The sequence below is a fragment of the Mauremys reevesii genome, linkage group 16, assembly GCF_016161935.1.
Source record: "Mauremys reevesii isolate NIE-2019 linkage group 16, ASM1616193v1, whole genome shotgun sequence".
In the NCBI taxonomy this organism is placed as follows: Eukaryota; Metazoa; Chordata; order Testudines; family Geoemydidae; genus Mauremys; species Mauremys reevesii.
In genome coordinates, this window is record NC_052638.1 from 38398363 (window position 1) to 38422126 (window position 23764).

Consider the following 23764-nt stretch of genomic DNA (forward strand, 5'->3'; position numbering starts at 1 on the left):
GAAGAACTCAAAAACTGCCATTAAAATATTATGGAGCAACACGCTCCAAGTGGGGGCATTGCACCAGTCTGGAGATCAGACACTGCTGAGCATGCGCTGACAGCCTAAGAAAAGGACTCAAACACAAGCATCAAGACTATATTTGTGAAAAGCCCCCCTGTCTTCCAGTGCATGATGTCTGGGGGCCACAGGTAACAAACGCAGGGTTACCCCACCACTCCACTCCGCAGCCAGACTCAGAAATACAGGGCAGTCTAAAAGTGGCAATCACGACCCATAACATCATTTTAATAAATCTTAGTGTACACGTTATCTTCAAACATTCCCCCACCTGGGTAAAAATGCATGAGAGATTTGTTCTACTCCAAGATCAGCTACTGAGTCAATGTAAGGGTCTATGTTTGTATTTACATGATCGATGGAACAACTCCACAGGAGTCATGAGTCTCTCAAGTCAAGTATCCATATTGTATTAAATGCAGGTTCATTTTTAAGTGCTACTGTAGAAACAATTCAGGAGAGTCTGTCAAAACTTTAAGGGCCAGATTTTTGATTTGCATATGTAAATTAGGGCAGTTATGGACACATTTTTGCCTTAGAAATTAGACCCGAAACTGGCTGCTCAAATGCCTACCAGGCAACTCACACCCGCAGGCCACCTAATTAGCCTGCACAATTGCACCTGCAATAGCCAATGCTCCTTTTTGCTTGTGCATTTGCACAGGTGCAGCTCGGAGCGTCTGGTGTGAAGGGCAAAAAGGAAATTCAGAGCTAAGATTGAGAAGCTGGTTTTAACCTGTGCCCATGGACCAATGACCAGAGAAATAAACACCCTGCCGGCATTCCACAGCCTTAGCAATGGTGTGAGAAGAAAGTGAATTCTCCCTTCTGCTGGGGTAGAAAGAGTCATAGCCCCTCACCCACATGTAAAGAGCTACATTGGATAAGCTATACAAACGAGGCAGGCTCAAACGAACACTACTAACATTCCAGAGGCCCTCTCACTCTGATGTATACCTTGGTATGGTTCATGCTAGAGATGATTGGGTAGGAAGGGAAGAAGTGCCCAGAATTGCTTTTTGATCCATATAGATTCATGCAACTTGATATGATAGGGATTAGTCCCGTGAGTGACACAACCTGCTGCTCTGAGGGACACTGTTCACTTGCAGCTCAGGAAAGGAATGACATGAAGGCTGAAGTCGGAGCAGCAGCAACAAAACTGCAACAGGAGGGAATAAGTTTCCTGTTACCAGTGAAATCAGCCAAGAAGTGAGTCTTTCCCACGAAAGCAGCACAAAATCATCCCACTCCACTGTCAAAGGTGGAAAGGGGGAGAACCTGCGAGACAAGGAGTCGTCCCACCAATGGAGGCGCCCTGATGGGGGTTGAAAGATGCAATCTTTAACAGTCTTCCTCTTCTCCAAAAGGGATTGGGACAAAGGACGCAGATTTCACTTGGAGTCAAGCCTTTCCTTACATCCCCTCCCCCCAATCTGCCTCCAAAAGAAGCTGTTGGGGAGATCGCTTCTATAATAGCTGACAAGTGATAAATAGCAGGAGAGATGTTAGAAAGGCACAGAGTTATCCATCAGCTGCCTCACAGCTGCGGTTCTCCCAGCCCCTGATCCCAGACTCAGGTCAAAGAGATGGAGGAAACTGGAAAAGGAAGGCAGTTCCCTTGATACGTTACACCTCAACTCTTTCTTCTTCGTTCAGTTGGGGATTCCTGCGTTTCTTAAGACTAATGAGAACAAAAGTGTCTGGAAAACTTGTGATGCTGTGAATAAGAGATATAGAGCCCGAACCATAATCCTTCTGCTGCACAGTTACCTACTGCCTGACCTACAGTCACCTACCGGGTTTCTGAGGCAAGCAGCTCCATTGCTTTTGAAGCAGAACAGTGCCAGATAGAAGATAGTGGTTGGAATTCTGGACTTCTTCCCACCTACCTGCACCTTCCAGTAGCGCTCAGATAGCTATGTTAAGAGTAGCTAAGGGAAATTAAGAGCAAAAGCTTTCTGAGATGGTGTCACTAGAAGAGAAATCTATATTAGGCAGGGGAAAGAATACAAGAACTCTGCTGTACAGTGATGGGGAAGCCATCAGAGACAGGCGTCTACAGAGGCCACTGAAAAATAAACAAAACGTTCCCCGGGAAGTGTCAGAAAAGCCGCTGAAAGGCATCAGAATGAACCACAGCTTCCTTTTCGCTGCACTGGGGGAAATACCACATCACAGGCACTGGCCTAGTCAGAAATTACATTTCACAGCGGCTGCCATCCAGCAAGCGTGAAGAGGTGAAGGTCATAAGTTCACCATATTTAGAGGATTTTTAGTTCTTTAAAACGAGAACTTTAAAAAAGTCTTTAAAAAGATCCAATTAAAATGAGCTAAAACTGCAGAAGATTCTCCTCCAATCTGAACTGGTTTTGTCTGGAGTTCCATATTGGGTCCCTATAAAGGTAGCTATGATTCCCCCTTGGCTTCTAGTCAGATTCGGACTAGAGTCCGAGAGGGTTATGGGGGCAGCGAGCTTTGGGAGACAGCACGAGGGTACCTGTGGAGCTGTTTGCAGTGGAAATCCCCTCTCTTACTGTTGAATCCCACTTTGATTTCCAAACCAAGGGCAGAGCTACCTCGGGTCTGTTTTTCCATCAAGGCTTTGGAGGGGGGCGAAACACACATTAGTAGTCACTTTTGAGCCACGCAATAAATTGGCAGGTGGGGGTGTTGGGTTTTTGGGGGTGATCAAGTCTTCAAATTATTAGATTGGGCCGGCTGCAGGAAAGATTGAACATGACACTGAAGGGTTTGCCTTCTGCAGAGATCTGCCAATGGCTAGAGCAGAGAGCACGTATATATTATATCTGCTATATCGATTATTTACATGTTCCTCAACATTGGCCTCTAATGAATTTTGCTCTGATACATTCTTTTAAAAATGCGAGCATGCTCATTTCCCTCCTGTGTAGGTTCCCTCCCACTATGCAGAGTGGTGTCGCAGACTATATAGAAAGTACTGCCAGGGAGCAGTGTGGGGATTCTGTTTATATTCTAACAGGGATGTGTAGATTTTGGCAAAAAGGCCCTATTGAAAAGTGCATGCTTTTGTTCAGAGGTACCACAGGCAGGAGTTCTGTCCTTGGCAGGAGAGAGCAGAAGCGTTCTTCGCAATCCCTCCTCTGTCCACCAGGGGCCGCCTGTCAAGTCGTCATGGACTGAATGTTTTTGAGCATTTCATCGAAGGCCTCTCGGGACGGCGCCTCGGCGTTCTGGAAAGAGACCTTGATCCGGCTGTAGAGGCTGAAGGATTTCAGCTCCAGCCAGATGAACCCGAAACGATCGTCATCGAAGAGAATGAAGATGCCCGGGGTTCGCTCAGGGCTGGTGAAGCCGTGTCCAGCAATGAGCCCCGTGCCATAAAAACTACAGAGAGGGAGAGAAAAGCAGGGAAAAGAACAACATGAAAAAGCCTCTGACTGCATCACTGTGGCAGTTTAAGATGAATTTACTGTACCAGAGCAAACCTGAGGTCCATCTAGACAAGCCACCAGCGGCTAGGACCTGATGGTTCAGAGGAAAATCAAACGACCCCAGAATGCACCTGAGTAGATATGCCATGCTGCATAAAGGGGGGAGTTTTACCTGCTGACTTTGAAGCAATCAGCTCACACCCTGCAGCATGAAGTGCCATTGCCTCCATCTTCACAAGCATGAGAACAATGCTACAAACACTCACCTGCTCCTTTAAGTGCAGCTACATATCTGACTAAGCTAAGGATACGGTACATGGGAGCTAACCTAACATCCCTGCAGCTATGCACACAAGGATTTGACTTCAGTTTCAAGGATCAAACCAGACTATACAAAGGCTGATAGGCCTGGGGCATGAGACGTGTGTAACCAGGCCACATTCTGGCTGTGGAGGAAAGATGGGTAAAGTTCAGTGCAAAGCCCTTAGCACGCAGTGGGAAGGGCACATCTGAACAGCGTGTTGCTTCTAGCTTGGAATCGGGCCTTTGTGGATTCCTGGAATGACCCGCTGCGAGTTAGTTAGCACAGATGTTTGGCTGAGGGTCATTTCTGTTTAGATCCAGACTCTTCCCCCCACCCCACCCCTTCATTTAGCAAGGTGCCTCACTGAAGACAGCACCTCCACTATCTGAAAATAAAGGGCTCAATCATGCTGCAAGGTGCTCTGCATCCTCACAGCTCCCATTCATTGAGGGTGCTGAGCACCTTGCAGGATTGGGCCCAAAGCGCACAAGCCCTGAAGCAGAGTCAGCGGGAAAGGGCAGCACATTCCCATGGTCTCGGGAGACAAGTGTGATGCACAGGTAGGACCCAGCTAGGGAGGATCCTGAGAAACAGGGAGAAAAGGGGCAAGTGGCTCATGGAGAAACAGAGCAATAAAGGGAAAATACAGGAGGGATTATGCCCCAGGGCACCATCGGGGCAGGATCTGCAGGGGAGGTGAGATAGGGACACAACCCCCCCCACCGCTCGCTATCTGCCAGGAGGTAAAAGGAGCAAGGAGATTGCACTGGATGGAGCCGCAGAGGACGGAGTGCTGATAAGAGATGGTAAGCTCGGACTGAGCGCTGGGGTAGGGGGGTGAAGAGCACAACACGTGCTTCGGGTGTCAGTGCAGAAAGGCTCTGGGGGTTTTTGCCCCTATATTTTCCGCTTGGGTTCAGGTTGGATGTCCCGTCTGGGCAGGGGAGGGGCAATGAGGGAGCAGTGCTAATAACGGGGCCTCTTTCCTTTGCAGGTCCCAGCTGCTTGCGTGGGGCAGGGCGCGTAGGAAAGGCTGATTAACAACATTCATTTACCACATCCGGCAGGTCCGGGGATAATCCTCGTTCCTTGATATGACTCCCACAGGCAGCACAAAAGGCTGCGAGGTCGGCGCTGACTCCTGGGCTGCTGCTGCCCCCGCAGCCTCAGTCCCCTCAGCCCCAGCATCGTCCCTCTGCGCAGGCTGCTCCACTTGCTGAGAGTCGCCCTGTCGGAAGCGGCCCTCCTCTTCGTCCTGCCCTTCCTCCTCCTCCTGCTGCTCCCGGCGCACCTGCTCCTGCACCTCCAGGACAATGCGGGAGAGCTCATTGAAGTTGCGCAGGTTCTCGATGTCAGGGAGCTGGATGGGGTGCGCCAGGTCGATCTCCACTGTCTGCTGGCCAGCTGGGATATTGGGATCTCCCTGCAGCAAGGAACGGAAATCATGCTTCAGGACACTACGGAACACAGCTGATGCCAAAAGCTCAGATACCTGTACTGCTGCAGCTGGCTAACAAGTTTCCTCCACCCTGGCAATGCCCAGTTCCACAGCAGCACCCCCCCTGCTTGTCAATTAAAAGGTCCCCCCCAAATCCCAGCAGCACATGCCCCTGGAGCTGCCTGCATCACCCCCTTGCACCTGGGATACGGCACCAAGGCCCAACCTGTATGTGGAGACTTGTTCAGAACAGATGGGACAAACTGAGTGGCTGGTGACGTGGCAGGGTAGCCCTGCAAAGTTGAAGGGGTTAGTCAATTTCAGAGTTGCTTTCAATCAGGACCACTCCCTGCAGGGGGAAGGAAGAGAGGTTATCAGCTGGTCTCAGTGCATGGCTGCTAGTGTCGGGTGCGGGGTGGGGCGGAAGAATCTCAGATACAGGTAATCTGCTCATAACCAGATATTCCCACAGAATGGACTGGGGTGGGGGGAAGGCAGTCTGGATTCAAAAGCATTTCACAGGCCTGCAGAAGCTCTGCATGGTAGGATTTTACTGCTGTGCAGACAGAAGACAAGACAGATGATAGCTCAGCATTCTGGAAAATCCTGGCATTGGACTATTTGCCTAGATGGCATTTCCCCCAAGGCTGAGAACAGCTAGGCTAACAAGTGTCCCTACCCCAGGAAATTGTACGTGCTCCTACATAATGAATTTATTCCCACCAATCCCCCAGGTAAGTTGGTTCTGCTGTGACAAAGTTATTATTCCCTTCTCTAAGTTACTTATCTGACCCCAATCCCCATAGTGTCCGAGCGCCTTATTCTCACAGCATCCCAGTGCTATTATCCCCATTTTACAGATAGGAAACTGAGGAACAAGTCAGTGTAATACCCAGACCCCTAAACCCCAGCAAAATCAATGGAAGCTAGGAGCCCAAATACCTTTGAGAATCTGGGCCGTAGTGACTTGTCGAAGGTCACACAGGTAGTCTGGCGAGCAGGTAATGGAACTCAGGTCTCCCAGATCCTAGGCTTGTGCCCTAACCACTGAATCATCCTCTCTCTACCCCAGGCAACCACCTCTGTCACACAGACCCCTGCCGCAAGGGAGAGCGAGAAGGGCTGCAGCTTACTACCCTGATTCCACGGCAGTTGGAACCTGTCAGGGAGCTCGGGAGAGAGAAAAAACCACTCACAGTTATTTTAGTCCCTTTGGCTTTCTTCCCATGAAAACTCAGCATGACAATCTCCAGGCCGTGGCTCCCATAAGTTCCCTTGAAGAGACCTGGCTTTAAGAGGTCATCAGCGTTGCTAGGAGGGAGGTAGATGCGTCGGTATGTCAAGCAGTTGCTGTGGAACAGAAGCTGGTCAGGTAGTTTACAAGAGAACAACGAGATATTGATTCTTCGCCAAGAACTTAAGCTCCCCTCCGCTCCCCTTGCCTGCCTTGGATCTTTTAAAGAGATTCTTTAACAAAAGGGGCAAGATTTTCACTTTCTGGCATTTTAAAAAGCACTCCAGATTTTGAATAGCACACATCCCCCTACACCACCCCTCCCAACCCCCTTTTCCCACCTCCAAAAGTCCATTTGGCTACGAGATCTGTCGAACAGGCAAAGGCTGCGCCGCTTGTACCTAAGCTACAGCATATCAACCCACCCCTATTTCTGGAGAACCCAAGGTGAGTGGAGCCTAGTTAAATATCTTTTAAAGCAATTAACTTCTGATAGCTCTGAAAATGACATTTACTGCTAGTTGTTACGTTCCCAGAAGCTGGGACTGTGTAATTTGTGTCTAGTGCGGTATAAAGCATATTTCCTGCTAAAAAATATAACCAGCAGATGGCCTGTAGGGATGGTTGATATTCACACCATTTTAAAAGTCAGTAAGATACATTTATTCATGTCTGAACATTGGTGACATTAGAGCAGACCTTTTGGAAGCCTTCTCAAACCATTGCTAGCTTTGAATACTCAGCAGCTACTGCACATCCTCTTTTTATCTTCTAACTGGTTGTCCCCTACAACGATGACCCATCACCATTCCTTCCATGATCATTTTCTCAAGGTTATTTTAATCTCCATGCCTGACGTAACCCAAATACATAAGTTTGCGCCTGTTGATTTCCAAGAGGAGGGGCGGCTTCTCTCCAAGAGTATTTCTATAATAAACATTTGTTTTCTCCATCCAGAAGATATGCAAGTCTTTGCTAGCACCACATCTCAAAAGCTTCCATTTTCTTCTGGTCGGCAACATTCGTTTCCCATGATTCACATCCATAGGTTGCTATTGAGAAAATTAAGCTTTTCTCCAGTTAAACCTTCGTATATTGAAACACCATGTTTTTTTCCAAACTTTTGTAAGAGAGGCCATTGCTGATGAGCTGTTCCTCATGGTCTTCTGATTTCTTTGGAACAGCCTTCTTGGTTGGATATGTATGATCCCAGATAGTTTAATTCATCTAGTGCCTCTACAATTTGAATTAATCGTGCTGTCCACATGCATTCCATTTTTGTCAATCATGTCAATGTGCATGCATTTCATTTTCACCTCATTCAGGGATAGTCTATATTAAAAACAGACTCCAACAGTCCTCGCATTCCCTCAGTGGTTGTAGCAAAGAGCACTGTATCATCACCTCAGTGGGAGATTATACTTCCTGCACTTTTCAATGATGCAACAGATGTTCACGATTTGATCATGGGTGCCTCATCCCTCTCTGAAACCATCCTGTTGTGATGGACATTCTGTTTTTATCCTTTGCTTTGTGCAATCCTGGATTATCTAGAGCAAAACTTGACTGTGTATGATAACAAAATGATACTATTCTTATTACACTGTTATGTAATCTCTCTTTGGTAAGATTGATTCCCTTTGTTCAGTTGTCCAGCCAATTTCTAGTCATCCACACAGCACTGCAAATTTACCATGAGATCAATACTGAGCACTGTCAGGCTTTCCATGGAAAGGATCCAGTATCTCTGTTTACAAGCACCCTGTGATCTGTACAAGTCTGGTTCATAATGATTTTCTTAATTTATCAACAAACTCAATAAAGTGTCTTACCTTTCTTAAAAAAAAACAAAAAAAACACACAGTCTCCAATCACTTCCAACAGTTCTGCTGGTATGCTATCTACCCCTGGTGCTTTCCCTGGCTTCACTTTCACATTAGCATGCACAATTTGTTCTCCCAGGATCAATGGCTCCACCTCCATACTCCTTTCTGTTGTCCTGTATTAGGAGTGGCTGTGAGGAGGAATACAGATTGGCACAGTAATCTCGCCACTGGCATTTGATAACATCACTTTCAGTGAGGGTTCCGCCATCATGATCTCTTATTGGGTTTGATGACAGGGAAGTCTAACCACTGTAAACATCTCTTTTGTATTCCTCTTTGTGACTCTCAACCTCTGTGCATTTTGCCCTTCTGTATTTGCTCTTGTCTCATCTAATCTGCTTTTGGAGGCATCTGCTCAGTTCTTCGTCCTTACACCTTCATTTTTCAGTCTCTCTAAGCCATTCTTTTTCACTCTGCATTGTTATTCTGCCAGCTCAAATATCTTCTCAGTCAGCCATGCTGCGATCCAATGCTGATTTTTCAGAATATGTGCTTTGGCAGCTTTGAGCATGAGTTTTCATTTTATTCCAAAGTGCGTTCGGGGTGTCCTCCTCTTTCTCCTGTGCCAATGCCTCAAACCTGTTCTGGACAGAAGTCCTGTAGTTTTCATTGATTTTGGACAGATCCAAATGTAGTGGACCTGCCAAATGTCTTATCTTTTAAGTTTTCATTTTATGTTTGAGGCTAACAAGTGACTGCCTGACCCACACGGTCTGCACTTGGGAAAGTCTTTATCCATTAGACTGTGACGCTTCCCAGGGGTTTCCAGGGCTGTGAGGCACCTTGCTACCACCTGCCCTTGTCTGTGCCTGCTGTGGGTCAGTTCCAACACCATCAGCCTCTGACAACACAAGCCCTGCCCTCCAGACCTCCATAGGCATTACTTTCTCTTCACAGGTCAACGAGAGGCATCCACCAACCCTCGAGTCCTCCAGGCATCTCCTGCAGTGCCCCACCCTTGATGCACTGGACACTTACAGAATTCTCAGATCCTCTGTTTCCAAGAGGAACAGGACACCTCAGCTTACCAGATACACTGCAGAACTCAGCTCTGCCTAGCACATAGCATTTAGATTTGTTGGTAGCGAAAGCAAGTTTAACAAAGAACAGAGATTCAAATGTACTGGAAACAAAAGGTTACATATAAAATACAATCATAACTTGCATCCTAGAGCCTAAACTTAACTCACAAGATGCCCTGCTGTCTAACTGTGACCCTAAGAGCCACTGGTAGAGAGCCCACTGTACTGCAACTCACATCAGGCCTGACACACTCATTACCCTCAACACATTGAAGTCGTAGTGTGTCTAAAAGGTGTCATGTAAGATACCCACACATACACTGGTGACATGCTGGTCACAAAAATCATTGTGTGATGTATGTATGGGTAGTGCACGAAGAGTAATATGAGAGAGCTGGAAATAGGTTCTTAAAATGCCTTTGGGAGGCAGTGCATACATGGAGCTCATCTAGACAAAGGAATGTGGATTCTCCTGTCTGACTGGAGGCAAAGGACAATGAAAGTTTCTTTACATATACGGTAAACAAAGCCAAACATGCAGCAGTTTAATAAGAACAACCGGGGACAAAGTCTGCACCCCAGGGCAACTTCCTGGCTCTTGAGGCACAGACAATGGATTTTGGGTAATATAAAGGGAACAATTAGACATTTGAGTTCTCTATCACTTGGGGAACAGCACCATTTTATTCTGTGAACATTGGTTCCCCTGCCCTAGAGGGCTGGAGATGCTGGTAACTTGATGTGAATGAGAAAACTGCTTAGGCCAAGACTAAAACTTGCTAGGATTAAGCTTTAGTCACTAGAAAACGTGCTTTATTTTGTTTTGTCTGTAACCATACCTCTCTTTTTCTCTTGCTTAGTATCACTTAAATCTCTGTCCTTTGTTAATAAACTTATTCTTGTTTTATTACAAAACCATCTCAGTGCTGTGTATTAAAGCAAAGTCTGAGTCTCCGGGCTAACCTAACAGGCTGATGGGTGCTCTCCCTCTTTGGAAGCAACAAATCTAATAATTTCCATGTGTCCAGCGAGAGCGTCTGGACGCTGCAGAGACATCTCTGGGGGAACTCAGATTGTTACCTGCAAGGCAAGCAGCATCTTGAAGAGTTTGCTGGCAAGGCAGACAGGCTGGTGTGTCAGGGAGCCGATACAGCTTAGTGGCAGCAAAGCTCTGCCAAGTGGGTAACAAGTGGTTCACAGTCCTGGATGTCCTGAGCAGGATGTAACACTAATGAAATCTATCTTACCCAAATTCTTCTCCCAGAATTTTTCCTGGCTGTGGTCCTTTTTTAATGAAACAACTTACCTCTGAGGTGAAAGATTCAGATTGAGTCTCTTTAGCTGCAGTTATAGTCCGAAAAAATCCACTGTTTTCACTTGCAAACAGGATAACCCTGCTTGTGTTTTCCTGTTTGTAATTTCCCCTGGAGACTTTGTGATCACTTGATTAGCATTTTGCTCAGAGTGTAAATATCCCCTGTAAATACTTCACAATGAAGTATACAATAGTCTGTCTACACAGATACACTTCTGCCTGAAAGAAACTTGTTTACCACTTCTGAGGCTGGCCCCAACTCACAGACCTTGTAAAGATGATTTCCAGCTTATGCGTACACACACCCCTTACATATTATCTGTACATACATTTCACAATGACAGTGATGACCAGTGTGACACAGGCTTTCAGTAGAGACCTTACACAACACTGTGATGAACTAGTACATAGATCCCAGACCCAGGGGATTTCTGGAAGGCTTACGCACCCAGTGTCCTCTGGTAGTCAGCACCAAGAGTTCCCTGACAGAGACACTGAATCCCCTTCATTGCTGCATCGTTACCTAGTCAATTTGGTTCCTGGCTATACCATCAGGCGACATCCATGTTGGGTGAAGATGGTGTTTGTAAGGACCAGCTGACTACAGCAGCAGAACTCAACTAAACCCCTTCCTCACTCCTTTTGTAAACCCAGACCATTGTTTCTCACTACTTCTTTATGAGAGCTTACAGCTCCAACTTTCGCATCCAGGTCCTCAATCACAAGGGAGATCTCTCTGCTTGCTGTTTTAGTGAATGTCTTTCAAAGCAATTCACAGAATCCTGCACTGGGGACTGCACCTTGCTGTGGTGGGAAGGCTTGTACAATTTTAAGATTACACAAAATCAAATGACCCAAAGCCATCTACTGGGCACACAGCTATTCCGAGTGACCGTACGGCCTGTCACCGTGTCCCCCTGCTGCATCTTACCTTTCACTACGCTTACAGGAAGAGACTGGTTTACCACGTGTTTGTACACTGCTCAGTGAAACAGGGCCCAATCCAAATTAAGGTCCTGGGGCACTATTGTAATCCTGATAATGGACCTGATGAGGACTATTACATACGTTCATTTTCTGTGCGGACAATACCACCCTCTCTACAAACACAGCAGAGGCCCCTAAAACAGGAGTCTGAGGAAGGAAAAAGATCCATTCACATGTGTTGCAGCAACGTTATCAGTTAACCAGGAAGACTGAACCAACAAAACAGCAGTGCCCTGGGCCAAGTTCAGATGCCCCCAACCCCAATGTTTAGAAAAGAGCTGCTCCCCTTACTCATATTGGCTGGTGTAGATGAACTTCATCAAGATGAGCTCTTGCATGTGCTCATGGAAGATATCCTCCAGAGTCCGGCCCCATTCTTCCCTCAGCCACGTCCGGAATTCCTGCAGCGCACACAGAGACATGGAAAACCAACGAGCTACTCACAGACACTTTATAATTATGATGGTGCCTTAGCTGCACAGCATCACTCTTGGCCATGCAACAGAATTCACGTAGACAGTCAGCGAGGAAAAAGCCCAAGTGCCCAGCTGGTTACAGAAACAAAAATACCTATTACTTTATACAGCCCTTCCCATCCCCTGCCCTCACGGCCCTTCATGAGAGGGGAGCAGGACCACTAACCCCATGTTAATGGAAAAGAAACTAGGGCACAGAGTGGAAGTGACTTGTCAGACTGGGAATGGGACCCAAGTCCTTGTTGTCTTGGTCCTGCACCCCATCCCCTGGATCATGCTACATGGCGTATTGATCATCAGAAAGGAGAAAGAGGCAAAAACACTAAAAGATTGAGGAAAATAAATTCTATTTACTTGTAGTATTTGTGCTCCTAAATCCTTCATGAGCTCTGAGAAACCTCCCCAAAGTGTCTCAACAGCAGCTCTGAGCAATCTCTGAAAAGCTACTACTCTAAGGTGAGTTACAATTTCATGACAACAGCATCCCCACTAAAGGTATCAGCCTCTCAAGTGATCTTCTGAACCTGCATTCTTTACCTTCTAAATACAGAACCTCCAGTTACCAGGCTCTCACTCTTACCCAACACACTGTTTCCAAAGGACTGTGCACACATTATTCATCTGCTACGGAACTGACCAAAAACTTACCTCTGCAATACATTAGCCCTCTACCGGGAAACCACTGGGGGAAAGGGTTGATTTTTTAGCTTCACAGATGGAACAGTTTGAAGTATGAAAACTCAGAGAGCCAGATTTTAACTAGATGGACTCCTAACTGAACTTCTCAGCAATGAGCATCCCTACACTGTGCAGTAGTTAACAGAGAAGCTCTCTCATGATACATCTGCTTTTTCCTCTTGACAGGCAGAGCTGCTGTATTTAATTATATTACTCCTGCACTGCTAACCAAGGTTTTAATCCCTCATCTCGGCAGACAGGCAGTAAAAGGAGCCCCTCTTGCCATAATTACAAGAAAACGAGGCACGCAAGCATGGCTGATATTTAATATCGTGCCTGTTTGTGACAGGCCCAACTTCACACAGGTCTCAGCAAAGGCTGCTTGTCTTATTCCAGACTGGGCCGTCGAAACACAACCTGAGGGGTCAGACATGGCATAGGAAGAACAAGGACATAGTGGCTTAAATCTTGCCACGTGCTAAGGAGTGGGGAGCTGAGGGTTGTTCATTGTCTCATAACCTTGGTACACAGTCAGAAATGGTTCTTCACGCACTCCGTTGTGTTTGGCTTTGCAGCACATATGGTGCGGCAAAGCAACCAATAGTGCTCCGGTATCACAGAGGTCTCCCAACAAGATGGTTGTATAGTCTGACTACTGAGACGGTCCGGTGAACTGGAGTCTGAAGCCAGGCCTTACCCAGTGGCAGAAGAGGTTCCTTTGGATTGTGCGATGCACAACACAAATCTGCGTGTGATGATTTTCAAGGGGCAGCCCAAGGGCCAAGTGCAGCCTGTACCTGACGGTCTCCCTGCATCAGCAGGAGGAGGATAAATTTGCTCCACTACAAGTTTTACCACCGGCAAATTCAAATCACAAGTTATTTCTATCCATTAGAAAAGCCCCAAGGACAGAAACTGCCACTGATCAGCAGCTTTGTTTTTTTCCAATACCTGTAAAATTATACACAAGTGGGCACCTTAGGGGTCGTATCCCAGCTCCCATCATGACCACACAGATCACAAAGATTTGGGACTGGACAGTAACGCCACACCCTGCTGTGCCTCACAAACGCAGTTAACCCCAGTGCATTTAGATGGACATGCAAGTGACAGACTCTTTCCAGCCAGGCTGGAAGGGACGCTGTTACCTCCTGCCTTCCTCCTGACATTCGATGGTGATCTGTCTGGTTGCACTTTGTGGAGAATTCGTCCTTCTTTACGATCTGCAGTTATTGGGGAGGAGAGTCGGTGAGCTCAAGTTAGCAGCAGGCCGATGTAGCAATGTAACAAAGACTGCCTCAAACGGAATCCTAATGCGACATGCTGGATGGCAAGATTTACGTAGTTTGCCAGCCCCCCCTAGCTGCACTGACGAGGCAACGGGACTCAATAGGTGACCGCTAGAGAGAACGGAGGCCAAGTGCTTCAGCCTCTTAATGCAGCAGCTCCATGCTCTGAGGAAAGGGAGCGAGTGGGCATCATTCCAAGGGAGAATCCCAATGTCAAGCTGCCTTCTGCAATTGAGCCTCTTGTTTCAAGGAGCAGGATCTCCCTGGAGTTTGTTCCTTAAACATCCCACCTACTCCATGGCTTATCCCAAGTACCCTCCCCAAGGCCCCTCCAGGGGATGACAGGTCACTGTGCATACTTGGACACGTCAGTGCATGGGACCATTTTTATACACTCCTTCCCTTGACTCCCACAGCCTGCTTTATAACTGGTGCCCCCAAGCCGGCTGATCCATCCTCACCAATGCAGGGGCAGCAACTGAAAGCAAGGCCTCAATGTGCGATCAGCCTAGAGATCAGAACTGACCAGGAGATGGCCTAAATCAGCGGCTCTCAACTTTTCCAGACTACTGGGCCCCGTTCAGGAGTCTGATTTGTCTTGCGTACCCCCAAGTTTCACCTTACTAAAAAACTCCATGCTTACAAAAGCAATCATAAAAGTGCAAAAAAAGTCTCCCAGCACACTATTGCTGACCTTCTCATTTTTACCATATAATCAGAAATCAATTGGAATGTACATATTGTAGTTACATCTCAGTGTATAGTATATAGAGCAGTATAAAAAAGTCCTTGTCGGTATGAAATTTTAGTTTGTGCTGACTTTGCTAGTGTTTTTTATGTAGCTTTTTGTAAGACTAGAAGTATCCCCTGGGATACACGTACCCCTGGTTGAGAACCACTGGCCTAAACGATCCCTTGTGGTCACTAAAGGAAAGCCGATTGAGAGATGGACAGAGAAAAGCCTTGCGCGTGACCCACACAGTAGTGATGTCACATTCCCTACCACTGGGTACTTTTGTTTACAGGCCCAGGGAATACAAACTCTTCCTCAGCGCCTGGTGCCCAGGTTAAGCAGCCAGACTCACCTGTGTGAGGGGAGGGGAGGGAGGCACAGGCTGGAGCTCACCTGGATATGGCCATTGTGGGGCCCCTTGTGGCCGTACATACACTCAACAGTCGCACTTTTCCTCTCCATTAAGTGAATCCGGAAAAGGGGCTTGAACCTCATTGGGTCATCCACGTGAGGGTCATGAGGGGGCAAGTACATCCAGCCAATGATAAAAAAGCCATCTACCTGTGAAGAGGTGGGAGAAGCAAATGGAGTTAATGCTCCCCGGTCCTTCATTCATTGGGCAGCAGCTGTTGCCTCAGCCCCAGAACCTCTCCAGTTAGGGAGTAAGGTGGCTCTCCCCCAAGGCACTGAGGAGCTGTTCTCAGCAATCAGATGCATTTCCAGTGCTAGATAGCTGCTTTCCAGTGCCAGGATTCCCGCCCAAATAGACATAGTGCAGCCTCTGTGAGGGGGAAGAACCACCCTTTATAGGGCTTTGTTTCACGGGATAAGCATTCACGTCATTACTGCAAGCAGCTTGGTGCCAGATACGCATTGGGCTCTGGAGAGCGAGATTATGCTGAGGCTAGTCAAGTGCTAATTGGTTTGTGACGAGCTCATGCTGCCAGTGATCCTCTTACAGGAAGGACTTCTAGTCTCCCTAATTATGTCTGGCTTTTGGATGATGAATTGTTGTGCACTATTTCTCACTGCCAGTAAGGAAAGCAACAATCCCCTTCACTTGCTAAGATGCGTGAAAGAGCCGCCTTTCTTCCCACCTCTCTTCCTGCAAACCTCATCGAATCCTCACCCCACAAAGGGAAAGCGGCTTTGAAGAGCAAGTATTCTGTAATGGAAATTTCTCCCGAAGACACAAGGAGAGATCGGCACTGCGGTCTCTCTTCACAAGCTAACAGTAGTGAACAACTAAACCGGTGGAACTCCTTGCCAGGGGCTCAAAAAAAAAAAAAAAAGAACTAGATAAGTTCATGGGGGATAGGTCCATTGAGGGCTATTAGCCAAGATGGCTAGGGATGCAACCCCATGTTTGGGGTGACCCTAAACATCAGGCTGCCAGAAGCCATGAGTGAGAGACAGGGTGGATCACGCCGTAACTGCCCTCCCCCTATACACTCCCCATGGAGCTCTGGTACGGTCACACTGCTGCAGCCAGATGCCCTTGATATCAGGCTCTGGAACACACATTTCTACAAGATAGCCTTGGGCTCAAAGATTAACAAACTCAATGAGTTTAGTATGTTAAACCAGCCAAGCCATGATCCTTGGTGCAGAGGTGCCAGAGGATATCAGAGGGCATCAGGCAAGCCTCTATCCTCAGCCTCTCAGAGTAATCCCAATAATCCTAAATCCAGAGAGGCAAAATGACATTCAGCAGCTCTTCTGCTTCTCTAGACTTGGTCTCACTGTGGTCCTAACTCAAAGCTCATTGAAGTCAGTGGAAACATTCCCATTGAATTCAGTGACTTTGGCTCAGACCCTCTGTCAGTATCATGTCTGATGTACTGCTCTTCAGGGACTAGTCACTATGCAAGTAAACATATCACATACTGTGGCAACGAGGCTATGAGGCAGCCAAGTGAACTGCATATGGAGCGTCTTTACCAAACTCTTCCTAATGCAACGCAGCGGATGCCAACTTATGCCAAAGGCGGAAGCATAAAAGTTTTAAAGGAGCTTGTATGAAATTGTTGCCAGAAGCTGATGCAACAAACCTCTGGGACATCTCTGTACTCACCACCACGTTCAGCAGTCCCCCGTATGGCCCAATGTCTGGCTGCCACAGTCCCAAGATGTGTCGGTATCGGTGAAGCACTAGGGAATAGGAGACAAAGCAAGACATTTCACAATGAACGCAGCAAGAGGGATTTGAGGGGAGAGGAGGAGGCTGCCATAAAATTGCACAGATTGAGGGGGTGTCAGTTAACAAACAGGGTTCTTACTGGGACTGGGAGAGAGAATCCCAGTTCTCCCAAACCCAAAGAGAGGGGCTAATTCTGAAGACTTTCAAAAAGCTGTTACATGAAGCCTACAGCAAACGCACACTATCCTCCTGCACAGCTGCACGCCCGGCCAGGAGCAGTGGCAAGAGCTAGCTTTTCAAGGATTTATGAAGGCAGAGATCCAAGGACCCAACTAGCAAGTAACTTTCCATCAGAAAATCCTCTCATTGAGATCTGTCGATAGGCATCACATGCTCTGCTTGGAGCTTACAAGTGCAGGCTATCCACCTTCCTGACCACAAGTAAGATGTTCTCGACACCAGACACCTCTGATTTCATAGAGGTGTGAATGCGGGGGGATTTGAAACTTACAAGTAGGGGAGAGCAGGGAAAGCAAACAGCGTTTGCTTTAAGAGATCATCCCCTTCTTGTCTTACCAGACAGATGCACCCCCCTGACTCCACTTAAGCACCTGATCCTCATCCGATTCAGCCATTAAGATGGCAGCACACATGCCCCATAGTTCCTGAGCACAGCATCCAGAAGACTGGGTGTCATTACAGATTCAACACATACAGAAGACCTTGGAGAAATCTCAAATAGGTTACTGCATTTCAACATTTCCTCAAAGCTACTCCCAAGCATCGTGTACTGGAGCATATCTTGTACTTTGGATCCTCTTCTCGGAGCTAGTTAAGATTTAAAGCCTACCGAAAAAGGGGACAGAAGTAGGAAAGTTTTCCACAAACTGCAAACACAAGTGATTCTTTGAACACTGATACATACAGCCTGCTGCAGACAGGAGTCATAAGGAACTGACGGTATCTACTACATCATATGCCTGCCTTCCATGAAAAATACAGAGGCTGTTCATCTCAGATTCTAAAGATAAGCATCAGCTGACCCATAATATGAGAGTACATTTAACGGCCTGACGTGAACAAAGGACACAGGACTGGAAGGGACCTCCTGGGTTACCACGTCCAGCCCTCTCCATCACAGGCAGCCGAGCCATCGTAGGAGTAGAGAGGTTATTTTACCTCTATTTGGCACTGGAATGGCCACAGCTGGAATCTTTGCATCAAGTTCTGGTGTTCACAATTGAAGGATGTTGATAAACTGGAGACAGTTCAGAGAAGAGCCATGAGAATGATTAAGGGATTAGAAAACCTGCCTGATAGTGGGAGCTCAACCTGTGTAGCTTAGCAAAGAGAAGGTTAAGGGGTGACTTGAGCTGTAAGTATCTACATGGGAAACAAATATTTTATAATGGGCTCTTCAGCCTAGCAGAGAAAGATCTAACACGATCCAATGGCTGGAAGCTGAAGCTAGACAAATTCAGACTGGAAGTTTTTAATTTAAGTAGGCCAGACTGAGCTGGAGTGAATCCTGTTACTGGAAGAGTTTAAGCCCTAAGTGGACGTCTTAAAAAGTAATTGTATAGAACTAAACAGGAATATTTTCATTATTTAAATGCCAAAGCAAAGAGCCGTATCTGGGATCAAGGACACTGCTGAGGACTGTTTAAATCCCAAACAGCCCCATGCTAGGGAAGAACTGGAAAGCAACACAGGAGAAACGAGAAGTAGGAATGATTGGTCCAATGTCACTCAGCCCATGGAGTCAAGCGCAAATAGCAAACTGCATGAAGGATACCAAAGTGGATCAGATTTAAAATAGTCTAAGTGCAGTTACTATGCACATTCCATTTAATACACAAGAAACCCCACTCACTGATACCTGCCTCCTCCACCCTGTTTGTGTACACAGCTGATAAATGCCAGTGGCTTTTAAGATTAGAATTGAAAACCTAACAGCTGTTGAACGCAGACAGCACTGAACTGGAGGAAGAAAAGCTCTTCCATTAGAACCATCTTCAGGGCTAATGCTACAAATAACAGTCTTGTCTTAATGCCAGACTTTTAAACACAAGAAAGTGCCTGTTCAAAAGAGGAGAGACTGTACTGAACAGGGTTCATAAACTCAGTTTCTGGGTAATCAGCCAGCTACAGATTAGTTCAAGGAAGGCCATGTTTTCTTAGGGAAAGTGGCTGAGTCATAGCAACATCCAGATCAGTGAGTCTGACACAATCACCCTTGAACTTGGATTAAAAGCTGTTCAGCCTTCCAATGGCAGGCGAATCTAACCGAGCAGTCAGAGGCTTAGATGCCCTTCTCTCGCCAGTAATGTGAAGGGCTTTTTAACAGCTGTTCAGAGCCAGAAAACTCCCTAATCAGCTGAATGGGAATAGACTGTTCCCAGACAGAACCTGCAACCTGAGCAGCATTGAAAACTAACTGCAGTCTCCCCACCCTCTCCCTGGAACTTTCCAACAACCCCTTTTGGAGGCAGGCAAAGTGTCTCAGGTGGACAGCAGATGGTCTGCATCTTGGGGCAGGGGGCTTTGTATTTTTTAAAAGGAAGTCTCCAGGAAAATGGTAACCTTTGGGCTTCATTTCAGATTGTGAGCAGCGCTGCAATGCCTGAGCCTGTCAGCTCAGCAGGTGCATTCCCTGCAATCAAGACCTGGTTAGTTATAGTTCTGACTCCGAAAAATTAGGGAGATTAGGGATGAGCCTGGCAGCTCTCTCCCAATTCTGGATGGAAGCACCATACCTCTCCTTTCCAATGGACTCCCCTCCTCTCTTTGTGCCTTCAAAGAGGTGGGGGAGATAGAGATGGTCCCTAAGAAGTGGTCCCTTTGGGATATAGGCCCCTCTCCCCATCAAGGGGATGTGTGTAGGGATTTCCTTCTGGTTGTCCTGGCCCAGGGTCAGCTTTTCTGGCTCCAATGCATGCTGCCCCTGGTCAGGAGAGGTTACCTCCAGTAGTGTGATTGATGTGTCCAGCATCATTCAGGTAGCCAACAACGGATGGCCAATTAGCATCAACTATGGCAATGTCTGCAACAGAGGGCTTGTCTACACAAGGACACTATTGTGAAGTAAGCTGGAGTGAGTTTAAAGCAGGGTAGCTATTCCCTCATGTAGACAAACCCAAAGATGCATCTGCTGGAAACTGACTATGACCCACCATTCACAGGGCCACCAGGAAGCCATCAGATCGGAGGCCATTTGAAAAAGGGATTGTATTCAGTCAGGGAAGGGGCAGAAGGAGGCACATTCCCCCAACTCCCTTAGGAGGGAGTTTGCTTTGGCAAGTTCCAATATCAGTGTTATCCAGCTATGGTGAGATAAGAGAAATATAGAGAACGCTACCGAGTCCATCCCATGCAATTCAACCAAGCGAGATCTACGCAGCTGGGACACGCCACAGAGAACAGCACAGCGATGCTGTTACAGCCCTGGAGATATTCTTCAGAACGGGATGGGGACCACTTCAAACGCCATGAACGTTAAGTAAATATTCTCTTATCACCAGCATCTGGCTTCTACCACCTGGTGACTTTAAAACACAAATACTAGGTACTTGAGTTTTCTGTGAAATCTGCAATCTCCAGAGCAAGGGGAGTTGGGAATGAATGAAAGAAAGCTAAATCAATGACCCGTCACAGCTGTGTCTGCAATTCTTTAAAGCAGTGGTTCTCAAAGACAGTCTGCCGCTTGTTTAGGGAAAGCCCCTGGCGGGCCGGGCCGGTTTGTTTACCTGCGGCATCTGCAAGTTTGGCCGATCGCGGCTCCCAGTGGCTGCAGTTCACTGCTCCAGGCCAATGGGGGCTGCGGGAAGAGGCAGCCAGCACATCCCTTGGCCCACACCGCTTCCTGCGGCGGCGAACCGCAGCCAGCGGGAGCCGCGATCGGCCGAACCTGCGGACACGGCAGGTAAACAAACCGGCCCGGCCCGCCAGTGGCTTTCCCTGAACAAGCGGCGGACCGGCTTTGAGAACCACTGCTTTGAGGCTCACCTACAGAGGAAACAGGCATCAGACGTCAGTAATTTGGGAGGATGGGGAAACAACCAAGAAGTTTGCCATTAGGGAAACAGCCTGAAATGCAAGTTCAGAGCTGTTGAAAACAACAAACTCGCTATATCAGTTATTCACTAAATCAGTAAAGCAATTCTGATTCCTGCTGTGCAGCGTGGCAACCCCGTTTCATTTAATTCCAGGTGGAGAACTGGGCTGGTGGGTGCATCAGAGGGTCCAACTCGGACATGATGGCCACCGGTTCCTGTTCTGAAACAGTCACTGCTTTGCCAGGCTACTTCACCCATTCTAGCTCCAGGGCTGCTTCAAACCCTCGTAGGCTGAAACCCAATGGCTGCCTTTAAAGCTTTAGTGCAGGTGAGTCCATAGCATCCACACCACATGTTAGCACATGCCATGAAACCGCACTCCCAAGCGCCAGTGAGTTAGTAACTCCATCCTGCTTTACCCTCCTCTACAAAATAACCATGCTATCATCCCACTGATAGCAGAGGTGGCTTTATACATACCCCCAAGGACAAGGCAAAACTGGTTTTTCCTCACTCGATTTCATTCATTAGATCGGGGGTCAGCAACCTTTCAGAAGTGCTGTGCTGAGTCTTCATTTATTCACTCTAATTTAAGGTTTTGTGTGCCAGTAATACATTTTAATGTTTTTAGAAGGTCTCTTTCTATAAGTCTATAATATAACAGAGGTAGGCAACCTATGGCATGGGGTGCCGAAGGCGGCGCGCAAGCTGATTTTCAGTGGCGCTCTCACTGCCCGGGTCCCGGCCTCCGGTCCAGGGGCCCGGCCTCCGGTCCAGGGGCCCGGCCTCCGGTCCAGGGGCCCCTGCATTTTAGTTTAATTTTAAATGAAGCTTCTTAAACATTTCAAAAACCGTATACACTTTACATACAACAATAGTTTAGTTATATATTATAGACTTTTAGAAAGAGACCTTCTAAAAACGTTAACATGTATTACTGGCACACGAAACCTTAAATTAGAGTGAATAAATGAAGACTCAGCACAGCACTTCTGAAAGGTTGCCAACCCCTGAACTAAACTATTGTTGTACATAAAGTAAATAAGGTTTTTAAAATGTTTAAGAAGCTTCATTTAAAATTAAATTAAAATGCAGAGCCCCACGGACTGGTGGCCAGGACCTGGGCAATGCGAGTGCCACTGAAAATCAGCTCGTGTGCCGCCTTCAGCACGTGTGCCATAGGTTGCCTACCCCTGCATTAGATCAAAGTCCCACCATGTTCCAGACCATTAGACCCTCGGGCCTTGCTATTCTTCCCTTGATACATTAACAGTGGTGAGAGTTACGTACACTCATGGAGAAAGTGTAAACTGTTTGTTGGGCGTAGCTGCTCCATGGGAGATGTACATCACAGGCTCTGAAATACTACGGAGACCTGCTTTCTTTGGAGCTGTTTGCAGCACAGGGCACGGAAAGGTATTCTGGCATACTGGGACGTGTGCTAACAGAGCAGAGGACGGTACTGGGACTTTATTTTGCAACAATAAAGGCTGAATTTGTAGTTTTCCAATAGCACACGGATGGCACTTGATTTGGATAAAGTGACAGATCAGATCATTCAGATCAAGTCTGAGTATGGCAAGCAGGAGCCTACAATCTCTGTACATCTATTCAGGTTCTTATACTGCATCCCTCACCATGGTATCGGAACACTCTCTCCATTAAAAGCAAAGATGGCCATGGACTAACTAGGCTTAGCAAAATACCGGAGGGTGGGGTTAGTTTTCTTTTTTTGTTTGTCTTTTTTACAATTTTGACTGTTAATATTTTTAAAGCTTCTTTTGATTTGTATCCGTTTAAAATTTCACAACCGTGCAAAGTTTTGGGTTTTAAGCATTTTTCATCGAGTTAATTTCCTGTGACAGTGAAAATTTATGGGGCGGGTCGGACAATCTTTATTTAACAACAATAGATGACAATAGATGTTGAAGGCAACAAAGAGTCCTGTGGCACCTTATAGACTAATAGACATATTGAAGCATAAGCTTTTGTGGGTCTGATGAAGTGGGTGTTCACCCATGAAAGCTTATGCTCCAATATGTCTATTAGTCTATAAGGTGCCACAGGACTCTGTCGCTTTTTACAGATCCAGACTAACATGGCTACTCCTCTGATACTTTAATAGATGTTGAGATTCAAAAAGCTACATTGCAAGTTAACACACAAAATGTCAACATCACATATCAAAATATACAGAGTAAATATCCTTCAGTCAAACTCTAAGAAATTCTCAAGCCTTTTTTCTTACTTTGCCTATCTGTAAATTTCTATCAGCATCATTGGAAATATTTTTTCATTGGCTTGCATGCATATGGTAGATCATTTACCGATAAAACACTAACCTTTCCAAGCCTAACTACAGCACAGAACTTGGGGTTATGTTTGGACTGCAGGCTGCACTAGAAGGCACCAAGGTAAAGGTCATCTCTAACGTAGTGCCTGTGAGCCAACCACAGCTGATTACTCCAGGATCACTCAGTATTTTCAGGTTTCAGAGTGGTAGCCGTGTTAGTCTGTATCAGCAAAAACAACGAGGAGTCCTTGTGGCACCTTAGAGACCAACACATTTATTTGGGCATAAGCTTTCGTGGGCTAAAACCCACTTCATCAGATGCATGGAGTGGAAAATACAGTAGGAACATATATATATACACAGTACATGAAAAGATGGGAGTTGCCTTACCAAGTGGGGGTCAGTTCTAACAAGACAATTCAACTAAAGTGGGAGTTG

The 23764-nt window shown here is 46.8% G+C and overlaps 1 protein-coding gene across 6 annotated transcripts in view; it reads right to left on the reverse strand.

The window, feature by feature from the left end:
- Positions 1–261: 261 nt before the first annotated feature.
- Positions 262–23764, reverse strand: part of FBXO31 (F-box protein 31) — a 36574-nt gene continuing 13071 nt past the window's right edge. For 4 of the 6 annotated variants that reach the window (XM_039502833.1, XM_039502832.1, XM_039502829.1 and 1 more), the window contains 7 exons: positions 16913–16989; positions 15232–15399; positions 13965–14039; positions 11954–12063; positions 6415–6568; positions 4836–5203; positions 262–3429 (listed from right to left, as the gene is read on the reverse strand). In XM_039502833.1, the coding sequence (XP_039358767.1) occupies positions 3207–3429; positions 4836–5203; positions 6415–6568; positions 11954–12063; positions 13965–14039; positions 15232–15372 (1071 nt within the window). In that variant the 5' untranslated portion in view covers positions 15373–15399; positions 16913–16989 and the 3' untranslated portion in view covers positions 262–3206. The remainder of the gene's footprint in view (positions 3430–4835; positions 5204–6414; positions 6569–11953; positions 12064–13964; positions 14040–15231; positions 15400–16912; positions 16990–23764) is intronic. The other 2 variants (XM_039502831.1, XM_039502830.1) reach the window with 1 other exon arrangement.